General features: G+C 39.6%; 1 protein-coding gene across 3 annotated transcripts in view; it reads left to right on the top strand.

The window, feature by feature from the left end:
• The window catches only part of rnf122 (ring finger protein 122), a 32,443-nt gene extending 10,786 nt beyond the window's left edge, over positions 1 to 21,657 (top strand). For 2 of the 3 annotated variants that reach the window (XM_088624205.1, XM_088624203.1), the window contains exons 2-6: positions 6,726 to 6,882; positions 16,137 to 16,182; positions 17,663 to 17,704; positions 18,250 to 18,332; positions 20,171 to 21,657. In XM_088624205.1, coding sequence (XP_088480331.1) covers positions 6,773 to 6,882; positions 16,137 to 16,182; positions 17,663 to 17,704; positions 18,250 to 18,332; positions 20,171 to 20,285 — 396 coding nt within the window. In that variant the 5' untranslated portion in view covers positions 6,726 to 6,772 and the 3' untranslated portion in view covers positions 20,286 to 21,657. The remainder of the gene's footprint in view (positions 1 to 6,725; positions 6,883 to 16,136; positions 16,183 to 17,662; positions 17,705 to 18,249; positions 18,333 to 20,170) is intronic. The other variant, XM_088624204.1, reaches the window with a different exon arrangement.
• Positions 21,658 to 26,933: the final 5,276 nt, after the last annotated feature.

Genomic DNA, 26,933 nt, shown 5'->3' with positions numbered 1-26,933 from the left:
GCATCTGATTCCAGAGCATCTTTTTATATCCTGGTGATCGTAATTGTATACAATATTCTAAAAGAGGTCTTTTAACATCCCTTTCTTTATTTTTTTTAACTGCAGCCTAACTGTAGTTTATTTTGTAGTTTATTTTGCTTAGTTTTATATATGCGATTCTGTATGGTGCCTTGTGTATGGTGTACCTCATAATACTTCCTATAACCACCACCATTAAATACTTTAAAGATGCCTGGAATATGTGAAAGTGAATGCAGTATTAATACACCATTACAATATGTAACATGATTGTAGTGATCTAATGGGTGCCTTAGGGAGATGGGATTCTTTATGTAAGAAGTGGTAAGTGAAGTGTAAAAGAGACTTGAATAAAATAAGTCTTTTCCTGGCTTTGAATATTCCCTTTAAATCATTGATGTGTATGCGTCTGCTGTTTTTAGTTGTGTGCTTCTAAAAGGGAAACGACTGATTTAAAAGTCTTGCCGCTTCTTCTGTGCCTTTTACCCCTCCCTCCCCTGCTAGGACCATAAATGTAGATTTTAACGAAAGTCTGTATGGAAGACTGTAGCTACATTCTCCTTTCGCTCTGCTTACTTGTAATCATATTCCATGGCGTTGCTTCCCAAAAAGCTATAAATACCACAGTGAGCTCCTCTCTTCCTTCTATCGGTCGTCTCTGCATCCCTCCTGCACCTGTGCAGATGCCTCTGGCTCAGCTTCTCTCTGGGAGAAGCTGGATGTCCTTGACCTACAGCCAGGTGGTCGGTCCTCAGCCAAGTAGGTCAAGCCTGAGCTTTGTCATGTCTAATGTGTCCATAGATTCAAGCCTAAGCAGTTGTTCTTATTCAATGATGACTTCTTGTGAAAATCAGATTGGTTTTCTGTAGCTATAAATATACACTTGATATTGATGGGTCTTGGAGCACTACATTCCAGTGCTTCATAGTTGTGAGATGTAAGAACCTTTTTTCACTCTGCTTTTTGGGCTTTTAAATGTCAGGTTTTCTGAATGTTAAGAGAACGGTAAGCACGAAAAACTCACTACATCCAATACAATAACCAGAGAAAGTGCTATTACTTAAAACGCATTTGTTGACTGATATGACAGTTTTTGCACTGTGTTTATTATGGGTGGCCTTGCAAGGCGAATTAGGAAAACAGCACAGCAGCAAGCTGGACTCGGGAGTTCTTTTGCTTTTGGCTGTTTTGAGGTTTTGACATAATCAAATAACATGCCAAATAAAAATGCATAAATATCCAATTATTTTTTCATTTAAAAAATCAGGGTTAGCAGCAAGTGTGGAAAGACAGGAGATGTTTCTTATTTAATGTAATGGTTGCCTGGTTACATGGTGCAGTGCTTTCTGGTATTCAGAATGCAGAGATGTGTGCTGACAAACCAGCAAAAAAATCTGTCGCATAATAAAATTATCCTTGCTTGCCCTGGTATTTTCTCTTCTTCTTGTAATGTGTGTTATAAACATGTCTTTTTTCATTTTCTTATGTGCTGGAGGACACTAAAAAGGTTTAAACCATTAATCACCAGAAGGGGTGAAGGGAACCAGGTTAGTGTCTTGCTGTGCCTGAACAACTAAATGCTATGGCAGTGAAAACATTCAGCAGTGAACATTTTGCTCGGTTGTTCTGAAAATGGGCAGCCTTGTTATAGAATGGCTACAGCTGCAACACAACACCAAGCATATTAGTTGGCATACGTGTCTACAGGTATGTCCTGAAGCCTTTTTGTCCTCATCATGTGGATGCCAGCACAGAAAAGTGACATTTGTATCACATGAGTGCGGAAATACTGTACAAAATGGATAATTATGGTCCTCTTTTATGTTGTGTGAAGCATGGGATCCGTTTTAACTTGGTGAAATCCCATTTTCATTTTATTCAGACAGTCTCATTTGAAGTTGGTGGCATGAATGATCTGCTTCTGCAATGAATGATTCACTCTTTCTATTCTGCTTAGTGTGAGAACCATTGAGATCATAATTATTTTCTCCCGTCCTCTGCAAACCCACTGGTGTTCTGTTCTGTTCCCTTTCGTACACGGTATTCTATCTTTAGAGAACTAAAAAACGAGCACTTCCTTTTGCTGCAGAACGGCAGTCTAGCACTGTAACCACAGTGCTTTCCTATCTACTTGAATGCAGGATCTTTGTGGGTTGGCAGGTTTTGCATTTGCAAAGTATTTTTCTAGTTCAGTTGAATCATAATTTAGTCTGATGAATTTCTTGGCTATAATGAAGTTTGTTTCTTCACTTCTTTTGTCCTAATTTAAATGACAGTTCTTTCAAGTTTTAAATTGATTGCTGCACAATACAATGGTCAAACACATTCAAGTAGAAACTGTAATTGTATATTCCTGTATTTTCATAACGTTTCTTCTAATTCAGGGTTACGGATGGGGGTGTTGAAACTATCTTGCAAGCAGCAGGCACAAGGCAGGGTACACCCTGGAGAGCATACCAGTCCTGCACAGGGCACACACAAACACAGACATGCACACATTCGCAACTACGGCCAATATTTCTCTAACGTCAAATAACCTAGGAGTTTGTTTTCGGACTACTAGAGAAAACTGGAGTACCTGCAGGAAAACCCACGTGATCTTGAGGAGAACATACAGACCCCATGCAGATAGTGCCCCAGCTCTGCAATTGAACCCAGGGTCCCAGCACTGCAAGGCAGCACTACCGTGCTGCCCATGTGTAACTGTAACACCACAAAATCAAAAGAGTCTAACCTGTTCATCACAGTTCCTTTTTAGCTTCAGTTTTTATGTATGAGTCTGGTAATTGTTCTGTATCTACAACAGGAAGACATTTCATTCTTTGTGATTCTGCAGCTCTGATCAACCCGGCACTGAGATAGTTTTGATAGTTTGAAGAATGACCGACTCAAACTGTCAGCATCAAGCTAGGCCAAATGCCATGATTAAAATGCTTTTGGCTTTGTAAAGGTGGTGGGTAATTGGTTGGCTTATCCACCACCTGAAGGGTCCGGGTTTCTCAGATGAACAGAACTTAGTCCATCTTTCAGATATGGTTTGAAGCTTTGTCTTCTAAGGGAACTCATAAATGAGTTTAGTCATAAATTCGGGTGCCTCGTTCCGATATGTAAATGTTTGTAACCTCCATGTGCTTAGTGTTTTCTTTGTTTTTTTTTTATATAAAAAAGTTAAGGTGCCTGTTTTGAAAGCCTTTTGACTTTAGAATAGTCTTGACTCTTGAGTTGGGAGGTGGGATGGTAGAGGAGATTTTTTTCCCAGTGAGCAGTCTCCTTTCCTTTGTCAGTTTTCTTCTGCAAATGTATCGTGAGCTAGTTGATAACAGCCAATCTTCTTCCACACCTTAGAAGTTGGATCGTAGAGCACTGAACTCTAAAGGACATGGTTTATCAGTTGCTTCTGGTGTTATTGAAAGCCTTTGCTGGCCTGCCTTTTAGTTGTAGAAAAATATACGAAATGTGCACCAGCTGGCAAGGCTAAGCAAAATGGCAGATTCGATTGCTGACTGAGCATTTCTTTTCACATAGTGGGTGTCATCAAGGTCACACTCCACATGTCTGTCACAGAATGAAGTCGGCAACAGTGAAAGATTACAGAGTACCTCCTGTCTGTCTTTGTTTTATTTGGCTGTTTCTGTTGGCACCATCAGGCATTATTTCTTAGTGTTCAGTGTAATGGTATGCTGGAACAGTGGTAAAATTGGACATTTTTTCTCTTTTGAAGAGAATGGGGTCTCTGATCAACCAAGTTGCTTGGGGTGACCTAGACTCTCTCTCTTGTTGATCGTCAGCATCAGCAGTTAAATACAAAGTAGGGGTCATAAGTGCAAACTGTAACTTATATCTAAGGACTGGAGGCTCATCTTTACACAAAGGTTGTGGAGGAATGGAAGAGGCTTGCCCAACCATGTTTAAACTAAAACCCTGGCTTCTTTCGAGAAACAGCTGGATGAGATCCTTGATCTATTAGCTACTTATTATCAAAAGGACCAGATGGGCCATATAGCCTCCTTTCATTTTTAACCTTGTTTCTTCAGACAAAAAATATGGGGGGTTAGCTTCCACTTCTGCTAATGTCAAGAAGTTCTTCCATTTTTGGGATGGGAGCCCATCTACTTGATTGTCATGGATAGGGGAAAAGTGCAATAAATAATAATAATCTTGACAATTATTACAGTGGAAAACTCATTTACAGTGTTCTACTTGACAAAAAACAGCCACACCTGAGAACAGTACTACTGTATGTTGTGATTAATACTTGGTACATCAGCCAAAACCCAAATTAATTTGCTGCAACAGCAGCTGCACATTTTTAATTACAATTTCAATCTTTGATATAGGACAGTCATTTTATTATTCTCTTCCAGAGTATAGTTTGCATTCACTTGCCTTAAGAGAGGTTTCGAAAGAGAGGAGACTGTTCAGCCCATCTAGTTAAATTGGTATTCAGTTGCTAATTGATTGGAGGATCTCATTCAGCCATTTTTAAAAAACATACCAGGGTTCCGTACTCCCACAGTCCTCTGGGGGGGGGGGAGTGCTTCCTGCTCTTGAATTGAAGTGTAGGGAAAAAATAGTATTTGTATTCTCTGATTTGTGTCGTACTGTTGTTTCTGAAGACGTTTGCTGGGTTGGCTTTTTCAGTTCTTTGGAGGATTTTGAATATTTGTATCAGGTCCCCTCATAATCTTCCCTGCTTAAGACTAAAAAGAATCAGACTTGTTAGTTTATTCCTGTTAGTAAGCAATTAGATCCCGCAAACTGGTCCCAGGGCAATGATTTTGCATATTTGGCCAGTTCAGACCTTGGCTATCGCTCATAATCTCACTTGGGTCAAGACATTTGGTTTTCCTTTTTAGTGGTACCAATCCCATGTAGAGACAAAAGAACATTAAGTGATTTTTCTTGCGGTTCTTACTCTTTCAGAAATCACTGACCTGTAAGTACATTCAACTTGGCACAGTTTCATAGCTGAATGCAGAACGATACGAGGTGTAAAGAGCTGGTGAAATAATAGCAGTGCTTGGAAATGCTGAGTTTTACCAGTATATATATATTTAATTCTGTAGACCGGTTGGATACATGTGAACAAAAAGAAAAACCTGAGAACACTGCCAATACTGTGGGGGGAAAAGGTGTTGAAATTTGTTTCTGCTTGCCACTGAGTTTTTTTTTATGTGTTTACACTTGCACTTTTTTAATGACTGCCATAAACACAGGGATTTACACATCTGCCTATAAACTTTCATTCCTGGAAAGTTCTCCTCATGACATAAGTGCACTGGCTGTTTTGTGGGCTGAGAGAAGTTCCCAGTCCTGATCTTGGAGGACCACACACCTGCAGGTCTGAGCTCTGGCAGAGCTCCGTGACACAACTGAACCCTAAATCGACAGCATAATAGGATTGATTTGAACTGTTTGACTGTTTTCAGCTCTAGGACATGTTGAAAGTTGCCTCTCAATTATAACATTTCATAAGTGAAATACAAATTCCAAACATTTGCATAGAATAAAAACTGCATATATTTCAATCAAGTAATTGTTCATTCAATTAAGACTTCAGTTAGGGAATTAAGCTTGTTTGAAATGAAAACCTGCAACTGTGCATTTCTCCAGGACTGGGTTTGGAAGTACTAGAAATGGGTTACTTGGGCCTCTATCGTTAGAGTTTAATCATTAAGGTGAGGACTACATCTTGAATTTGAAGAATAATGTGTAAAAAAAAATCCCATTGCATCTTTGGAAATTTAGCTGTAGAAGGGAATACCAGCACAGTAATAAGCATAATGTCTCAAAATAAAGAGCAACAAGAAATGACAAAGGCATTGCAATAAAAAAGGTAACCAGATCTCACATGGTCAAAAACAAATGACCTCTGTAGGATTGACTTGGTAGATCTTTTTCTGCATGTCATAGCTGCCTGTCTGTGGTGATGTCTGCTTACAAGGCCAACCTTTACACACGCAGTGCAACACTGAAGTGCACAGCATGATTAATGTAAAGGTCATGACACAGGTTGCAAGTCCCCCTCAGTGCATGGAGTTGTGTGGAACCTTGTCATGGAAATGAGTAAGGATGAGGTGCATGCAAAGCCTTCATTCACAGCAAAAATAGGCGATCAAGATGAGCAGGGACCTTGGAGTCCAACAGCCTATTTCATAAGATGAGAATGTTTGCTGCATTGATGTGGGGAAGCAGACCTGTTAAACTTCCTTCCTTGTCTTAAAAAGGTCTGGAAGCTGCAATCGCTAGAATGTTAGCTCGAGCTTGTGTGAGCTAACTTATAACCTAGTTCTCGTTTGGCGCATGGTGCTGGACGGCATTTTCAAGAGGCCAACCATCTTTAAACTGATATTGGTGTGATGCTGAAGACCCCTTCCTGGGCTCATAATGAAACAGGGTGTTGTGTTCTGCCAGCCCACCAGGGTAACTTGTTCAGTGTGAGAGGTCAGACCTTAGTGAAATTAGTGAAAGGTGGCCGGAAGTCACAATATTAAAAGAAGGTCTGAGCATTGAGCCTGTGACTTATCAGACCATTTTGGTTTTTGCACATTTATACTCTTCTGCTGTGACAGCCTCCGTTGGAGACGTTAGATTAATTGACCACCTCAATTAAAGAACATCTGGGTCTGTTACCAATTTCATTTATTTGTGTGTAGATGTATACAGCCTTGTTAAATTCATCTCTTTTTTTTTTGTTTTTTTTGTAGGGTGCTTCTGTGGTCTGGGGCTGGTTTACACAAATAAATCGTGCACAATGCCTCCAATCACCTTCCAGGACCTTCCTCTGAACATTTACATGGTCATCTTTGGAACAGGCATTTTTGTCTTTGTCCTAAGTTTGATTTTCTGCTGCTACTTTATAAGGTAAGTGTGTTTTTCAAGAAACGTAAGCAAGTAACTATTTCTAGAATCACTGAAACCTGCACTGTAATAAATATCTCATTTAAGTTTTTGAATAATTTCATTATTCTGTTACTTATTAAATTACTACTATATGTATGAGGTTTAAGCTTATTTCATTTGTAGTCTAATATGGTCCCGATAGATTTACAGGTCTTTTAAAATGTAAACTTCTATAACACTTCAGAGTGTTATAGAAATTCTAATTTTAATCACAGTTTTCCGGGTAAACTTTCTGCCCGTTTATGTGGACCCAGGGTAGCTTGATGTAGCCTCAGTCGTATTAGTAATTTTTTGGTTGAGAATGTAAAATATGATGGATCTGGATTTGTAATGGGGTGAATGGAAATGGCTATCCCCTTTGTTACCAGGCTGCTGATTCTTGTACGGTGCTGTTCAGGGTCTGTTTTTTTTCCCTAGTTGTGTATTTCCACAACAGTTCTGGTTTATTTGCTTTCTTTAAATGGCACACTATCCAGTAATTTCTTCCATGGATCCAGGTAGCATCCCTAGCTTTCTGATGTGATTGGGAGAGCAATATCCATGTGAGTTTTATTGGATCACAAATCCACATGGAAAAAATGTCCCGAAAGCTGCCACACTGTACAGCCCGCCTACAGATCAAACTGGAGAACTTGTGTTCCTTTCCTTCGTCACACATCACCCTGCACTGTATGAAATGTAATGATGGAATGTGCTTTCTGAAAAAGGAGTCTTGTTCATTTTTAAAAGGTAACGAAATGGTTAGGATTCTTGTCTGGTACAAGGGTCCATTCATGTCAAGATCCTTAGCAATGCAGCGATGGTGGGTCGAAGGGTTCAGCGATGTAACTGAGCAAGGCACCCCTCAGACATCTGTTCAGCAGTAACAGTATGGGTTTTGGAAAGCATTTCTGGAGCTGTCTGTTTCCCTCCCCCCTCTGAACACCCCTGCCAAGGTCAGTGAGCAGGAGGCCACGAGCGTGCCAGTCTGGGTGCAGTTGCCCGGGGGTGGCAGGAGGAGGGGGGGGCCGGGTCTGGCTGAGATAATCTATACCCCTGTCTGTCTCTAAAAGGCCAACTAGCCAGATGGGAGCAGCTACTGCTTCTGAGCATGTAAATTAGGATTTCCTCACTAACCGATTCAGTTTCCACAAAAACATTTTCTAATGATGTGAATACGAGTAGGGCCTTGTTTGAGTTTCTGAAGATTTATTAGAAGTCTGTAAATTCCTTTGACGATGATTTCTCATGTTTAAAAATACAAGGTTCTAAATTCAATCTAGATTTCTTTTGATTATAAGGCCTGCAGAGTCTTCAAGAAAGGTCTTGGTATTTTAATTTTGAGTATAACGTTTTTGCTTGACAACTGCTAATCCTTTTATACATTTTCAATACGTATCCCACTTATCAAGATATCTCGAGCATCTGGCTGTGTTGTTTTTGCATTTTAGATTGTTGCACACAATTCAAGCCCAATGTGAAGTGGAAATGTCATTTAGATCTTTAGCTATCCATGTGTTTTTTTTCTATACCTATCTTTTAAGGTCCACTACAAAAAGTTGGATGTAGATCTATGAGCAAGACCAACCATGACCAAGGTATCCTGTAATAAAGGCCTTTACAGTTGAGTAGTTAATGAAAGTTGTTTTGGACAGGGTGAAAGGACCCCCTAGGATGTAACCTTCAAGTAATACGAGCCCATCCTTGCTACGGAAACGAAGTATGAGATAAAGAAAAAACAGTCTTGTTTTGAGGACAATATATACAGTGGTATGAAAAAGTGTTTGCCCCCTTCCTGATTTCTTATTTTTTTGCATGTTTGTCACACTGAAATGTTTCAGATCATCAAACAAATTGAAATATTAGACAAAGATAACACAAGTAAACACAAAATGCAGTTTTTAAATGAAGGTTTTTATTAAGGGGGAAAAAAATCCAAACCTACATGGCCCTGTGTGAAAAAGTGATTGCCCCCCCTGTTAAAACATAAATCAACTGTGGTTTATCACATCTTTGGAAAGCTGAGTTCAATTTCTCTAGCCACACCCAGGGCTGATTACTGCCACACCTGTTCTAAATCAAGAAATCGCTTAAATAGGACCTGCCTGACAAAGTGAAGTAGACCAAAAGATCCTCAAAAGCTACACATCATGCTGCGATCCAAAGAAATTCAGGAACAAATGAGAAACAGAGTAATTGAGATTTATCAGTCTGGAAAAGGTTATAAAGCCATTTCTTAAGCTTTGGGACTCCAGCGAACCACAGTGAGAACCATTATCCACCAACGGCGAGAACATGGAACAGTGGTGAACCTTCCCAGGAGTGGCCGGCCGACCAAAATTACCCCAAGAGCGCAGTGACGACTCATCCAAGAGGTCACAAAAAACCCCACAACAACATCCAAAGAACTGCAGGCTTCACTTGCCTCAGTTAAGGTCAGTGTTCATGACTCCACCATAAGAAAGAGACTGGGCAAAAATGGCCTGCATGGCAGAGTTCCAAGATGAAAACCACTGCTGAGCAAAAAGAACAGGCTCAAAAAGGCTCGTCTCAGTTTTGCCAGAAAACATCTTGATTATACCCAAGACTTTTGGGAAAATACTCCGTGGACTGGCGAGACAAAAGTTGAACTTTTTGGAAGGTGTGTGTCCCACTACATCTGGCATAAAAGTAACACAGCATTTCAGAAAAGGAACATCATACTAACAGTAAAATATGGCGGTGGTAGTGTGATGGTCTGGGGCTGTTTTGCTGCTTCAGGACCTGGAAGTCTTGCTGTGGTAAATGGAACCATGAATTCTGCTGTCTACCCAAAAATCCTGAAGGAGAATGTCCGGCCATCTGTTCGTGACCTCATGCTGAAGCGCACTTGGGTTCTGCAGCAGGACAATGATCCAAAACACACCAGCAAGTCCACCTCTGAATGGCTTAAGAAAAACAAAATGAAGACTTTGGAGTGGCCTAGTCAAAGTCCTGACCTGAATCAGATTGAGATGTTGTGGCATGACCTTAAAAAAGCGGTTAAGGCTCAAAAACCTTCCAATGTGGCTGAATTACAACAATTCCGCAAAGATGAGCGGGCCAAAATTCCTACACAGCACTGTAAAAGACTCATTGCCAGTTATCGCAAACGCTTGATTGAAGTTGTTGCTGCGAAGGGTGGCCCAACCCGTTATTAGGTTTAGGGGGCAATCACTTTTTCACACAGGGCCATGAAGGTTTGGATTTTTTTTCCCCTTAAGAATAAAAACCTTCATTGAAAAACTGCATTTTGTGTTTACTTGTGTTATCTTTGTCTAATATTTCAATTTGTTTGATGATCTGAAACATTTCAGTGTGACAAACATGCAAAAAAATAAGAAATCGGGAAGGGGGCAAACACTTTTTCACACAACTGTAGGTTTTATCATGCTATGAAATCCCATATGATGCTGGGTTCTCAAAGTTTCTTTGTTCTTGGAACAGTACACTGAATGCAGGAACTACAATAAGGCAGAGTATAGCACAGCTTCAGCCTCTGTTGATTCTCTCTTATTTGCACAAGATTCTCTTCATTTTGTTTTGATTAAAAAAAAAAAGTCTATTCCCCAAGAAAGTTGCCAAGATTCTGTCCTTACATGTTTCATTCTAAGGAACATCCTCTTTCATAACTAAACTAAATGAAACAGTGTTTATATCTTCTGAACAAAAGTACACATGACAAATCTCAGTCCTGCTATCGGAGCAGGTCTCGCATTCACCCTTCCAGCTGACTTCAGTGATTGGGAACCTGACTTATTTTTTTTTTCTGGGTTTGGAAGATTCGTTCACACTAAAAAGAAAGACTGCTTTGTCTCCTCCTCTGTGTGGTAGTCTTCCTGCAGCTGGGCCCAGGGGCTCTTGGGAGATCGGCCAACACTTGTCCTTTCTTGAATTGAGCCCCAGTAGAATCAACCTGCTTCAGCAAGAGGCTTTCCTTCCCAGTGGGCCCAGTGCAGAACAATAAACTCCCTGATGAGCTGTTCAGTATTGTGTGAGGACAGAAATCAAACTTGGCACAGGAAATTGGAAGGCAGGAAGCTGCCAATGAAGTTCTTGAGACAAACGTCTCGGCGAAAGTCTTTAAAGCTTGGGTTCACAATGATGTTATTTGCTGTAGTAGAGAATAAAGTTCCTCTGATGGCAGGGTACAACTACAGGATGGGTTTCTGTGGTGATGTTCTAGATGTTATCGTTGAGATCTGACGATGGTTCTGTATGGTATGGTACAGCGGTCTTCTCAATCGGCTTGGATTCTGACGTGTAAACCAAAATTATTTTAAATCGCATAGTTTCAAGGTATCTTTAAAACCTTTAAATCCCCAAAACCTAGATTCTGTCCATAATAAAGGAGAATTTAAAAGAGCTAGACCTTTTTTTGAGAGGTTTGTTTTTATGGTGTGGTAGACTCAAAAGAACGAATCAAATAGTTGATATGTTGAGATGTGATTCTGTCTACCTCCTAGACTAAAGATCTGAGGTTTCACAGACCTTTCCAATCCTGGCTCACATAAGAAAACTCTCTTTCAAATTATTCCATTTGAGAGTTTTTTTCTTCCTTTGATATCAGTTTGTTTACATTACGGGTTACATTTCTCAGTATTCTAAAACTATGTAGACATAGTGCTAAGAAGGGTTATTCAGCCCACTTTGCTCATTTAGGTGCAAGTGGAATTGGTAAGCTACAAGAAAGCAAAGCGCAAGGTGGGCTCTTCCTACTTAAGTCATGTTTTTGTTAGAAATGGTTTCATAAAATATAAAAATGGAAGCATTGACAGTTGTTATAAATGAGCAATTTCTTTTACATCTACTGTAGCACGTGTTCAACTTGACAGCATGCTGTTGTATTCATAAATCATTTAGACCTTGTCTTGTAAGAAATGTTAATGTTGATTGATCAGGGTGAATCCATTCATTTATCTTGTGCTAGATAGGCTATTCTGTCTATGCAAATAAGTGTTTTTTTCATTTGAATTGAAATTAAGATTGAGTTCTCTTTAGGATATACCATTCAAACCACAAGTCTGGGTATTTGATCAGAATGTAAATTCCTCTTTCATAAAAAGCAATGTCATGTCTCATTCTTGCCCACAAAGTGCTGCAGCTGTTCTTCATCTGAAGTATTAATCACTATATATAGTGTCATTCTATATGGGAAAAACCATCCGAGTGGCTGAATACCCATTTTATAGCTCTCTAGACTCGTATCCCCACAAAACGCATCACAAGATCTAAATCAATCAGGAATGAAATCGCAGGACAAGAGGCTCAATTTTGTGTTTTTTCTTTATGCAGGATAATCCAAAAATTAATGAAGAATGACTTACTCAAGGATGGCATCTATAAAATTAATCAAATGCACTGTAACTTCGAATTATTTTTTTGCTTTGGGTTTATGTGAAACTTTTTGAATGTTGACCACAGTATGAATGTAGCCTTTAGAACAACATTGCATTAGTCTTTTGATTTCCTTTAAAGATGAGCAGTGGTGAGTCAGCTACCACTGTGCTTTAAATCAGTACGGGGGAGGTGGCAGTTTGAACATTTGTGATTAACAGGTGTTACGTGTTGAGCTTCTAAAAGATACATAGTGGCTCCTAAGCTACCAGCCTCAACTTAAATTACCGAAGGGTACAGTGTGTTTTGAAATAACCTGTTGGCTGTTTATGTGCATCATAGACAGGACTTCTTCCACTATCTTTTGTAATCTCCTTGGGTCTGACAGACTAGCGGAGGTCTTTCCCCTGGCCATAGAGAGTCACAAGTATGTATATGCTTATACCATGTGTGGTTTTGATTGGGGTTTTCTTTCGGTTGTGGAAGCTCCCGATATTTGATGTAGAAAGCTGACTGAAATGCACAAAACCAGTTAAAGGCCATGGAAAGGGCCCACTGGGGGGACTTTTTCTGACCTGCAGACCGAAGCTACTGTACAATGCTTTGTAAAAGGAAGGAGGTGGCCTTTGCTTAACTGAAATCTTAGGACCACTATGCATTAAAATCTTGGGGGAGTCCATTCTGGTAAGGTCTCCAATTTGAGAGAGAGGAGTGCAGCGTTCTTCAGATTTGTTGTTCTCAGGACAATAGTTACCTATACCCCTGAAACAAGCGGTGAATAAACGGAAGAGACACTTAAGAAAATCGGCTTGCATCCCTTGATGTGCATGGCACTCCTTGGTTCAGTTCCTCTGTCTTCTCTGGGAGTTTGTGACATTGCAAGTGTAAATTTATGGTGTGAGTCATGTAGCACCAGCTTCTGACCGGTGACGCTGATGCACTTTTGTGCTCCTTCAGTCGAACGGCAATTTTTCCACATCAATTACAGCGCGAGAATGGAGTTGACGTGATGAGGTGACGTGAGCCGACTGAGCTTGGTGACTGAATCTTTGCCACAGTGTCCTTGGCTTTTGTATGATGGTTTTTTTTTATTCCCATCTCAAGTGTTGCTCGCAGCTAACATACGTCAGCAGGCTGATTGCAGTGTATTAAGGAGTCTTTGAAGTGTTTTTGGAGCAGCGTTTTGAAATGATTGTGCTGTCCACCCTTCAGAATCTGTCGTCCTTCCATGTTGTTGCTGTTTTTGTGGGTGCTTGTGGACACCTGCTGATCTTGTCTGGTTGCTGCAAACCGCAGTGGGTTGTGTTCTTGGAGTACTATTCTTTTCTTTTTTAGAGCACATTGCTGAAGGATAATGTGGGATGTGAGTATTAATTACTGAAGGGCATGCTTATAATGTCCATGGAGTTAACAGAATAAAGGGATCCCCACTGCACAAATAAAAAAAATGATGGTGATGTAGAACAAGCCTCCCTCTGTCTAGGGTTCCAGTCAATTTAATTCCCTTCTCTTCTCATGATTCCCTTTTGTGCTTTTTCTCTTCTTTTCTTTGCTCACTTGTACTCGTCTCTCTCTGTAATTGGTCTTTGAGGACCTGGGAGTGAGGCAGAATTGGCTCACATCCTCTAGTCACGGCTGGAATATGGAGTAGTGTACACTGCCTCCAAATACAGCATTTCCTTCAACCTTAACTACTTCCTAACTCAAACAATTGGGAGAGTGAGCAAGGAGATCTTATCGTGTCTCTCTGTTCCTGATGTTATTTTTGGCTTGTTGCTTTAACCGATTGTTGAGACTAAACTTAGATTCCTATTATTCTTGTTCTGTTTTCCTGCACGGAGTAAATTGTCGTAGATACTGAGCCAGCAGTTATTCATTATTTTGGCCTTTTCAGTACAGAACATAATGATAAATGTTTATCTGGATAATATAGTAAACACTTGAGCAGTAAGATTCCACTGTGAGTTGATGCCAGAGCCTCTTAGTGGTCAGGAAGGGAATTTTTTTTTAAGCTCTGAAGAACAGTTTTGCTGGATCTACTTAGATAATTGTTTCTGTTGGAGACTTATACTATACTGTATGAGCTGCATCAGTATGTTAATGGTCTTCAATACGTTATGCATTGCCTTTCACAAAGGTTTGGAAACATCTGTAAAAAGAACAAGATTTGTATGGCCCCCTTAAATCATCAACTGCTTGAACTGAAGAAGAGATTAAATTTAATTCAGTGAAGGCTTAATTAGAGAGATTTTAGTTTCCAACACAGTTTTGAAGCTGTACTCATTTAAGAAGTATTACACTATTTGCACAGCTGTTCCTTTTACATACTGGACTTTGGGAACTCTACATGTTTGACTCTACTACATGAACTTTTTACAGGCAAAATTTGAAAGGGAAAACTCCTGAGTCTTTCACAGGATATACAATCACTTAAATAAAATTCAACTTTTGTAAAAATACACTTGTGGATGTTAGTCCCCTATGGAAACTTAGCTGAATTTTCCATGCCTGTGTTCTGGGCTACTATGTCATTTGCTCTTAGAGAGTCAGTATAAGCGTGACTAGTTTTACATTATTTTTCATGGTGTAGTGGGAGTAGACAATAGATGGCACAATGGTGAAGACATTTTATTCAAGGTTTATTTTCCAGAAAGGTAATGACAGCGATGCCTTTTGACGTTCGTGCTTGTGGCGCTTTGCTAGCAACTTGTATTTCTGGGATTTGTTCCGAGATGTCAAGATGGTGAAGAAGCAAGTAGGTTATTAAATTGGCAGTGTAGCTTTCCCACCCCCGGCTTTCTATGATTCATAAGAAAGCAGCTCGTTTCTTGCATGTCCTTTTGTGACAATCTCGCTCATTTAAAAGTTATTAGTTGATGTGGCTTACTAGAGATAACATAGATTTTTTTTTTAACTGTTGTACTGTTTCTTCCTCTTTATTTTTTCTTAATTGTGGTGCGGTAGTTTTAAAAAGGGGTCTCCTTAAATTTAATAGTGATCCTCCAATGAAAGATGCCAGTACTGATGGGTTTCCTTGCTCAGAATGGCGAGATGCAAAAAGGAGGCTTGCTCCTCTGGTAATTTTGCTTTACAAACATTTGTGAATATAGCTGAAGACTTTCTGATTTTTAATTGCTGGAATTACGTGTATGTCTGGTAGCTTGACATAGAATTATTATTCAGTTAACCAGGCTGTAATTGTGTATACCTTAAGATCACCGCTGCATAAAACATTTGCTTAAGGTCAGTTTGCTGGAGGAGGTTAAATGCCTGTTCTAGGCTGAGATAATTAAAATTAAAGAGCAGATGGATACATTTACATTGATCAGCACCATTGTTATAAATGAGACAGAAAACATTCTTCTATGACATTTTGTAATTGTATTCATTACTACCTGTCAACACAGGCAAGATTGTTAAAAGTAGTTGTTGGCACTTGATGGCTTGACGTCATAGAGCTTGAACGGTTTATTATGCCAATATACCATCCTCTCAAAAGGGACAAAGTTAAAAAAAACTATTTTGTAAACATGGTAGCAGATGTGTGCAGTGTTGCGAAAAAATGAGAAAAGTCTCAAATTTTGTAAAGCTCCAGGTGGGATGACCAGAAATTGTCAGAGAAGCCCGCTCTGAGTTTTTTTTTTTCCAATTTTTGACACGTGAATGTACAAGTTTATCCAGACAGCCCACGCAGTAAACACAGCTGAGTTGATAATTCAATGGCATTCTGCTGCAGAAAACAATATCGCCAGAATAATCCAGGGCTGGGCCAGGAAATGCAGTGCTGAGGTCAATGATCTGAGTGCTCTTGCAGACATGCTGTGGTTTATGATCTGAAGACTGTCCATTACAATCAGACCTTGTTTTTCCTTGTTTTGCAGTAAACTGAGACACCAGGCCCAGAGTGAGAGGTTTGGCTACAAGGAGGTAAGCACAGCACTGGACTTGCTCTTAACCCAGTCCCCCCCCTCCTTATACTGGCCTGCCAAAGCCAGATTCAAGACGTCTCTTCTGCTGCTGTAAATGCCTAGCCCGTCTAGGCCAGATGTTTGCAAAGTGCAGGGAGTCTCCAGGCACTCGGGACATCCCATTTCTTTTTGTTTATTTAATATTACAGAGTAGTCACAGAAGAGACATTAAATTTACACTTTTTAAGAGAATAACAATGAAATGAAAAATTAAATTAAATTAAAGGAAAAGAAGAATGAAACAAAAACAGGTACAGTCACAGCTACGTTTACCATAAAAAAGGCATAAGGTTTATATTGTAATTATATATATAATGGGTTAGGAGTATATACTGAGCTCCTCTTTTAAACCTAATGCTCTCAAAAGCTTATCCCACAATTCTTTAAAACGTTCTAAAGTTCACCTTTTAGGATGAATCTTAACTTTTCTAAAGAGGGACAGCCCATTTCTATATAAACTGGAGCAGCACTTGTCCGTCACTTTGCAAGAGCCCCTCAAGAGAGGGAGCCTGGATTATTAGCAATGGTTACCTCTCCATGAGTTCACTTAATTGAGCATCTGTTTTCTCTAGTAATGGCCTAGGTTAGATTTTATACCCCAGACTCTTTTATCTGGGGATTTGTCATTAGCCAGCTGAGCCTGGGGTTCTGACTTGAGTTGTTGCTGGGGTTTCCTCAGATTGTCATGCAACAGCAGCCCAGCCACCTGTGAGCTTGTGGTGCTATCAGTGATAGCCCTGTCAGTTCTGAAGTTTCTGGTCTCCTTTGCTGTGTGAAAGGAAACAGACGGAAATGCGAAGGGTCTGACGTATTGAGTGAATATTTCTGGAGGATGTGGCGTCTTAATCTTTCCTGTGCATGTACAAGACTTGTACTGCTGAAGACCTAGAATTTCTCCCTGGAATACGAAAAAGATCAATGCATTTGCCAGCAGCCAGAACTCACTTTATCAAAGGAATGATTTAAAAAACAGCCAGTCAACAGATTCCTTGATGGAGTCTTCATCAAGGGAATCTATTGACATCAGTGACATCAGTGAATGAAAGACTGAAAATGTCCAGCACAGGACATACAAGGAATTTAAAGGGATGTGAAGGGGAGTCAAATCCTCATAGCTACACAATACTGTAGAACTACTTTGTGTCCTAAGAAAGTTATCTGAAAAACAGAGTGGGGAATTTTTTTCTTGACATTCAGTCTAAGTAATAATGGCAAATACTCCTGACTGAAATACTGCAGTTAAGATCTTGGCTATATAAACAAGGGACACATTTTCTCCTAGAAAGGCATTTGGTAGTCTCTTTTACAGTGCCTTTTTTTCCCAAGCCTCCTCCTGCTCAGATACAGGCCTTCTTCTCAAGGTGGTGTTCTAAAATCTAAGCTCAAAAATGTGCTTCTACAGTTTGTATTAACGCATGTTAACACATCTCATTCCACAGGTTGTTTTAAAAGGGGATGCCAAGAAGCTGAATCTGCATGGGGTAGGTTTCTTCTCTGCACACGCACTTGAAATATGTTTATACTAGAAATTCAATAGCATTCTTTTAAAGGCTATTCATAAAAAGCTTTTAAAACTACTGAGGAGAAGTAGGTTGTGTGTATTTCACATGGAATACACAAAATAAAATCAGAAAAATAAGGAGAGGCCGGCTTTGCTTTCCATGTTGGCATTGTAAGATCTTTGACCCACACGGTTTGAGAATCTAAAGTACATCTAGAGGAATTGACTTCCATTGTGTGGCTTTGCAACTTACTCCACACACACCTCATCATTCAACCCTATAATATTGTGCAGGTCTGAATGCTTTGTAATTTTGCAATCTGGTCCTGCTTGCTTTTGTTAGGCTTTTAAAGAAGAGGCTGGAGCATTTGTTTGCTTGACAAGTGTGCAAATGTCAGAAGGCAGGCTGGCATGAAGTTGAAGGTCACACTTTGAGATGAGGTGTTTTTACGTGCTGTTTGAGCTCGAGCTTCATATTACTCAAGTGTTTGATATCTCGCCCTCTTCTTGGTGTTGCCATCACAGCAGACATGTGCCGTTTGCCTGGAGGATTTCAAGGTGAAAGATGAGCTGGGAGTGTCTCCATGCCAACATGCCTTCCACAGGAAGTGAGTAGCGAATCGGAATGTGCAGGGATGACCGCTTTGGACTATGTGGGCTTCAGAGGTCTGACTGAGTAAAATTAGCCTCTAGAAAAAGACCTTGATCTCTGCCTTCTGTCGGCAGTGGTTCACTTTAATAAATACATTCAGAATCATTGTTCTGGCTGACAGCATGCATGATGCCAATGCTTGGCCAAGTTCTATGATAGCTGCAGTAGCATATCAGCGCAGGCAGAACTTTTAATAAAATTGGAAGATTCTTGAAACTTCATTTTCAGGTCATTCTTTACATGTGTGCATTGAAGTTATGTTTCCAAACACACCTGAATAGACCAATCTCTGTAAACCTGAACAAAGCTATTGCAGAACTGAAGAGTGGTTTACACTGCTTAGGTGGGAACGATAGATCAGAGCAGAAAATTAATTTTCATCCGTAGCATGATTTTAAAATATACTACAATGGAAAAGCATGTTTTGCTTAACGTAATTAATGCCAAGTCCGACGACTTAGTTTATTCCATAAAACCTTTTGAAAGCTAAACTTTGTAGATCACTTATGGTTGAATTGTCAACCTTTAGTCCTGTGCACATCATATAGACATTTATATAATGCATATATACTGATGAGGGAAAAAAGAAACAACACCTCCTCCACACTGCGTGGAACAGGCTGAAGAGTGACTCATCCCTGAAGAGGACCTGATGCCACTGCTGACGAGTCTATCGCAGCCTCTGTCTGGCCCAAGCCAGACGGTGTGATGTCTAGGAGGTGTGAGCAGAGGGCCTCTGACAGGTCGCCTTGCTCTAAGGCCAGCAGTATTGAGCCTCACTGTCCTGTCACTGATGCGGGCATTGTGTCTGCTGGCAGTTTCAGCAGGAGTACAGGTGGCAGATCTGAAACAATCGCTCAGATGGATCAGTCTGATGTGTCGGTCCTGCTCTGGTGTGGTCACTCAAGGGTGATTGGATCTTGGAAGGTCATCTGTCCTGAAGGTCTGCTGAAACCTTCTCTGCAGACGGGAAAGCTTACTCTATGGTGTCTGGCAACGCTGGCACATGACATGTCTGCCTGCAGCATGCCAATGGCCCTCTCCCTTGCTTCTGGTGACATTTGAGGCATTATGGAATGCACAGCAAACTAAGTGTGGCCTTTTTCTTGCGGTGACCTAAGCTTTGAATCATGGCCTCTTTAAAGGTGACTTGATCAGGCATTGTTCCACCTGGACTTCGTTTGGTAAAAGTGCACCTAACAAGCTTTTGTGTGATTGGCAAGTTGCAATGCCTCACTGCACAAGCTGTACTGCTGGTCAGAGGGCTTAAAACAAATTGACAACTTTTTGTGAAAGTATATAAGTTATAACTACAGTATTCTCATTCCAGAAAATGTTGCATTTCTTTTTTCCATCAGTATATATAGATGTGTATCATAGTTAATCCCCGAGTGTTTTTGTCTTGTACTGTAAGCAAACATGTTTGGCCGTCTTAAGGAGGAGTGTCTTTTAACCTCTCTTCACCAAACTGCACCCATTTAGTGTGTCTGAGTCTGTGTCACAACCTTCAGCAGCTCATTGGGACACCTTAAAGTTTATAAACTTGGCCCATCAGGTTCATTTGTGTTCCTGTAGTCCCATAGTCTGTGTTGTTTACTGGGAAAAGCCCACTTCCCTGGAAAGGGACAGTTAAATCTAACCTGCCTGTCTTTGGGAGGAAAAGGGAGTGCCCAGTGAACACAGGAGGACAGGAAACGTGCTAACGCCCCATAGACAAGCACCAAAATAGTTTAACCCAGAACCCCAGGGCAATGAGGTAGTAGTGTTCACAGTGTTCCATTTTTGTGTTCGCAGGTGTTTGGTAAAGTGGTTGGAGGTGAGATGTGTCTGTCCGATGTGTAACAAACCCATCGCTGGGCCTCCAGAGCAGCACCAAAGCATTGGGACACTACTGGATGAACTGGTGTGAAGGGCTTCAGAATTCAGACTGACACTAGACCACTCTCTGTAAGATTAAAGGCAAAACTCCGCCAACCTCTTTCCTGTGCATGACAATACGAGTCAGCCCCAGAATACTGTGCTCAAGTGAAAAAGAGAGCAGGCTGCAACACTGGACGCAATCAGAAAAGAAATATAAAATGCCAAGGAACAACAGTTAAAGCTCTCAGTAAGACGGGGAAGAGGAACAGGGACAAACAAACGGCAAGGGGGGAGGGTATTTAAAGCAGTGCTTACTGTGCATCTGTACCACATACCTGGTCTGCAGACCTTTGTGCTGCTCTGAAGTTGAATGGGGAAACTGGTTCATTTTCAGAAAACCAGAAATGGGCTATACTGATCTGGAGACAGGGGTTTGCCAACATTACTACACAATCCAGTTTTTTTAAAGACAAGAGAGCCCATGATAAGTGATCACTTTTCTTTTGTTAACCTCTTGCTAAGAACTTTTTTTTAAATCAGAACTGACTTAACAAAAAGTGCATTAAGTCTTAGTAACATTTTGGTGTTTACTGAGATTAACAGTTGTTTTAATTGTTGCCAAACTTACATTTTGTATGGTTTGTAATGAAATCCTTTTCCCTAAATATCTATAACTACAGCCAGTGACCACTGATCTGAAAAATGTAGTGTTTGCAATGTATGTCAAACAGGGTTGAAATTCTTTGCATTAGTCTACAGGCACTAATCTAAGGAAATGGACGGTCAGTTATGTTTGCTGTCATATCCAAGGATTGTGCCTATAAAAATGTATTCCATTTAAACAGGCATAAAATGGAAGGAAACGACACAAACATTATATACAGTACATTTAAAATAAAAGGTAATTGTGGCATAGCTTCGAACAGAGATTTGGAAGTATCTCTGATGGGACAGAGATCTGCTTGTGAAGTGTCTGAGGTTTGTAATGCACATTGTCTGCATATCTGATCCTGTCTCTCTGCTAGTGAAAACTACTATGAGGTTGAGTTGCTTTTATCCCTAATGTTCTTTGTTGCTGAAAAAGACACGCTGAAGCCTTTTTTTTTAGAAAAAAAAATGGGTGAAATCAGGATAGGGCCAGATAGTTCTTAAGTGTTCAGATTGCTAACCTGCATTTATATTGCACATGGCTTTCATTTTCCCCAAGGTGGCCTCAAAAGAGCTCTAAATGGGAACTAATGGGAAACAACCGTTTTCTAAGTGGTTAAATTCAGCTGCTGTTTGTGTACCGGGGTCATGCAAGAGTCACTACCCGAGTAATTTCTATAACAATTGTACAGTCTTTTATTCCTTTGTTGTTGCATTTGTTTATTGTGTAAATGTGAAAATAAAACACAAATTTGGAGATGCTTCTTTTAAAAGTTGTATGGATGTTTTTGCAACAGAGGGTTGAATACCTTACTCATTCTCTGGGTTCTCAAAGTGAACTAGAAAACTATGCTCTTTAGATGTTGTTGAGGGCAAAAATGAGCAAGACCTAGTTTTGTCAGCTGCAGCACCATGAATTATTCCCCCCCCACTGACTGGTTTAAGATGCTGTTTATAGACAAAAAGGTTTGATACAGAAGGAAACTTTCCTCTAATGAAATGCAGCCCAAAGACATGTTCATAACCCAGGGGGTAAGTCACAAAAAACAGTCCTCCAAACATTCATTGCTCTCCAAAACAGGCACGTAGAAACTATGGTAATTTAACAATGGTTAGCATGTGATAACTTGGCTTATTTACATCCAGCAAATGAAAGAATTTACCAAGTCAGCATACAGTATATGCATACTTTTACTATGCATAAGGACCAATTACCCACTATTTCAAATGTATTTTAGGCACATTTTCCACTTAGTTTGCGTCCAGGAAATTTGGGTACAAGATTTTCACAATGGACATTGTCTCAAATGTTTGAAATTAAATCACAGGGGAAGCAACAAAGCTTGTAAAGCAAAAGAAAAGTGGTGTAAACATGAACATTTTAAGGACAGTGCTACAGCATGCTGTAGTCTCCACTAATTGTAAAGAGAACATGTTGGTGTTCCTGTACAGCTGGTCAGTATGTGCACCTTTCCTCTGGGTTTGATGTTTTTATCATTACTGGCATACTAAAAATAACTTTAAGGGGCACGATGATTAGTTTTGTTCATTTTGCTGGCATGACCTTACATAGTTGGATTTTTTCCCAAGAATAAATGTACTAGTTTATTCAAACATGAGGAAAAGCCAGTGTGAAAACATCAAACATCAACCAAAGATTGAAAATGAGAGAGGAGCTATTGGAGATAATCACTTGACCCACCTGCTTGGGTACGGTAGCCTGTTGAAGAAGGGGTGTGAATGGTGTGCCTACATAATATGGAAAAATGGAAAAGTGTTAATGGACACCTTGTCATTTTGCAGGTAAGATAAAAAAACAGTTTGGGTCACGAGGATTTCCATGAGAGAGTGGCTGTCATTCAGGGCCTCTCCCCCATATGTTACCATATGTGGAAATTTGGGGTCCATACCTCTTCTGCAATCCTGCTTTTCCAAGAAAGTTGTAAGCTGTTAGGTTTGCATGCAAATTAGCAGATGCCTTATCAAATCATTTAATAATTCTAAGGGCACTTTTAACACTTAAATGCAGTTTCTCTGCAGCCAGAAGCAGATCTTGGGTCTCTGACTATGTAACGGAAGAATTTTTCCTTTTGATATTTTAACATATTTGCCAGCAGAGGACTAATTTTATTAGACCCCTGCCATGGATAAATGAATCACAAAAATTTAAATACATGTCTTAGTTATTTTTTTGCTTCATGCTTTCTTTTTTTTAATCCTGTAATAATGCTCAGCATAAGCATAACCTTGCTGGAGATCTGAGTGTTCAGACATTCTTAATAGGTTGCTATGTCAATGTCTTCTTGTTCCATGTGAGTAATAAAATGATTGCATTTCATTGTCTGTCAGTGAAATGGTATTAGGCTGTTACGTTTATGGTTTAGATGATTATACACCTGCTAAGAAGCCTTTTAGGTAGAGATTGTAGGGCAATTTCCAATGTCCATTACAACAGTAATGTCTCCACTTTTTATTTCAAATGCATACCTGTACTTGGCATCTCTAAGATTTAAGTTGAATGCCCTGCACAAGTCAAGCTGAGTCATTTCACATTGGTATTCATCAGATTTTGCTCTTTAAAAATGCATCCCCAGTTTCCCATTTAAAAGTGGAAATTGGCAGTGCTGTTAAACTTTTACTGAAACTTAATCTTTTTTTCAGTTGGTTCTTAATACCCAGACATGACTGTAATGAACTACAAATTTAGTGATTTCTCAAACCCAAACTGGACAATTGATTCTTAAAATTCCAGCTACAGGACTGTGATGTTTGAACTTTCTTGTAACTGAAACAGCTCACACAAAGTTAGATCACAAACACCTTACTCCCTAGAAACCCACATTGCTGGGTTTACTTATGCAGGGCCCAGCAGATGCAGGTAGAGGAGTCAATGAAATAAAGCACTAAAGCAGAAATCATCGGTGAGAACCAACTGTCTTTTATTGTGTTTAATATCTTAACTTTGTTCAGAACTGCTCGATAGAATAAGCATGGAATGGAGAGTTTAAAAAATCACAACATAAATAAAACCAAAAGTATAGCTTAAATAATACAGTAAAAGCTGCAGGAATAACAATGCCCTTTAAAAGTAAGTTTCAAAAATGTATGTGCGGAGGACCACTGCTCTTCCTTGTGTATACCAATGATTTAGACTCGGGACACCGTACGTCAAGTTCGCAGATACAAAAATTAAGAGAATTATCAAAAACTGTAGAAGCTGCAAAGGAAATTTAATAAGATCTAGATCAAATTCAGGACAAACACTTGATAGATAATGTTTAATAATGAAGTAAAAGTAAAGATGGGGTTTAAATTAAGTCCTTTATTCTTGAATATTAGACTTCTAAGCAACAGGAGTTTATGGCAGGAAAGGGAGAACTGATAAGGATTCCAGATGCGAGCTAGGAGAGCTAGGAAACCCCCTGGGGTTAATCCCTGACCGTTTGGCCAAAAAGCTGCAAACTGGCTAAACATGTGACCTCCCCCCTTTACCATAATAACGAGTGATGTCAGAAGTGGAAAGGATATATTAACCTAAAGTTTGTACCGGCACTTTGAACAATCTTTCGGTTTTGTTGTTTCTTGCGGGAAACAAGACTTCGGCTTTATTGGTCCTTGCGTGCAATAAACTCATCTGTTTAACTTCATCTGGGGATCCAGAACCTTATTCTTTCTGTTACAACAATATATACAAGTGTGATGTGCTTGCAAAAGCTTTTGCTACATGCATGTAACACAGCTTCTCCCATTTTATATTTATAATGTAAGGAGTCTTGCCTGATGCATCATATTAATCTTCAAGGAAATGTGGAAAACATATCAGCTTATAAGTACACAATTGAAATCAAAGGAGGTTATGTTAAAACTGTACAATGTGCTAAAAAGGCCTTATTTTAAATCCAGTATACTATTATTGCCATAAAAAATTGCAGCTCTCCAGAGAAGAATGATGGGGTACATATTCCTGAGCTCGAAGAAGTATCCCATTCTGAAAACCTCAAAAGACCTGCATCTTTTAATCCTGAGGAAGGGGAACTTGTTTAATTATTCAGACATTGACAACATGAACTCGGGAGAACCCAATTTGAAACTATAGAGAAGTGCATTTAATACTGAGCAAAAAAGTTACTGTACTTCTTTACACAAAGGTATGTGGGGGCTTAGAACAAGCTGTCTCCTTCCATTTGAAAACTTTGTTATGGGCATCTGAAAGGATGGGAGAATATATAAACCTGAGGTTAGAGGTAAGGACTTTTTTTTAAACAGCATGTCTTTATTCCTGTATACCTTCTGTTGTCACTATCACCTTCCACTGTAACCAATGAATCTGCACACTCTAAAAAGATAGTTTTGCATTTGACCTGTAACATAGTTCAAAGGTTTTAAAAACATTACCATCATTTCTGGCTATTGCAGTATGTCAGCCTCTGCTATTCTTTAAAGATTAGTCTACTACATTATCAAACGGTATGGGGTTTAATGGAATTTCACAAATTTGGCAGAAAAAAAATCGAGAAATAAGAATCGCTCCAGTTAAAAAAAATGAAATGCAAAAAGGTCAGCCTGGACTCAAACTGATTTTATTTAACGCCAATGGTGTCTGTCGCCATCGCGTGTTCAATGCCTGCAATGAAAACGTTTAGTTTAGTGGGGAATACAGACAATAATTCAGACATCAGTAATGTGATATTCCTCATATTGGCCAATGTATGGTTTCCGCTGTGAAAAAGCCCAGTTGTCTCTTTTCTCGATGTTCTGGTGTGCGAGTATCACTGCTGCACCCTAATCTTAATCTTCACGTATCTAATGCTGCACAATTATATAATACTGCAAATATTACATATCACCACCACTACGTGGATTAACCCGCTGGGATGGCCTGCCTGAACGTTGATGATGAAAGGCAAGAAGAAATCTTCAAAAATATTCTCAAAACAATGATTAGCATGTTTAAGATCTAGATCAAATCTTGAGTTAATATTAATCATGCCTTATCCAAAGAAATTGTTCGAATGATAATTCTCTTGTTATCTTTGAACTGTCAGTTTATTTTAAGACATCTCCATAGCACCTAATTTTACATTTGCCTTGGTCTACTTTTTTGGTGCTTTAAATGTGTGAACATCCATCCATTTTCTAACCGGTTTATGCAATACAGGGTCTCCGGTGAGTCGGAGCCTATCTCAGCAAGCAGCGGGCAGTACTGTAACCCTTGGACAGAACAGGACGCCAGCCCATCGCTGGCACAGATGTGTGTTCAAAATAAACCGTTACTTACTATAATAAATGGACATAAACATACTATGATGGCGCAGTAGCGTTTCCGCCTTCTCAGCTCCTTGGAATTTAAAGGCGGTTTCACCGAGTGATCTTTTCAACGTTTATGTTATACAAACTTAATCTGTTACTTGATCTGTTCCAAACCACCCTAATGTACAGTATTGTTGAGTTTTGTTTTCTTCCCGCTTAGTTGAGTATTAAAGCGGGTTGTCAAGAGATTTGAATTGTGATGTCTTACAAACTTACTTTCCTCCCAGCTCTGGTTCTCTGTAATTAATAGTCCCTTTTGAGTCATTTCGTGTATCTTGTACGGAAGTTGAAATCACCATATTTTTAATGGAACAAGTAATAGGTTTATTTCGTGTGAAGAGAGAAGAAAGAAAACAACGTTTCGGCTGTGGAGCCTTCTTCAGGTGTGATCCCTGAATCCCTGTTTTCTTTCTTCTCTTTTCAGCATGGAAAAAAAAACCTATTACTTTTTCCTTTGCAGCCTACGCATGCTAACACACATGAACTACATTAAATGCTCGTTATTGTGTATTTTTTAAACAATTTTAATTATTTAGTTTTTTTTCTGTAGACGAATTGTTAGTGGTCGAGGTTTGTAACTTATTGCTTGGGTTTTATTTGTTGTGGGTGGCATTTATGAAGCGGAGAGAATGGGTTGTTTCACTATCTTATTTACAGCGAATACTTCGTATTCAGGGGTGATTTTGTAGTCCTTGAAGTTAATGTACAGCCATTCACCTAATGAGGCTGGGGTTGTTTG

The sequence above is a fragment of the Lepisosteus platostomus genome, chromosome 3 (genome assembly GCF_059453375.1).
Source record: "Lepisosteus platostomus isolate fLepPlt1 chromosome 3, fLepPlt1.hap1, whole genome shotgun sequence".
Classification (NCBI taxonomy): Eukaryota; Metazoa; Chordata; class Actinopteri; order Semionotiformes; family Lepisosteidae; genus Lepisosteus; species Lepisosteus platostomus.
The sequence above is the reverse complement of the archived record's forward strand: the minus strand, read 5'-3'. Positions and strand labels throughout refer to the sequence as shown.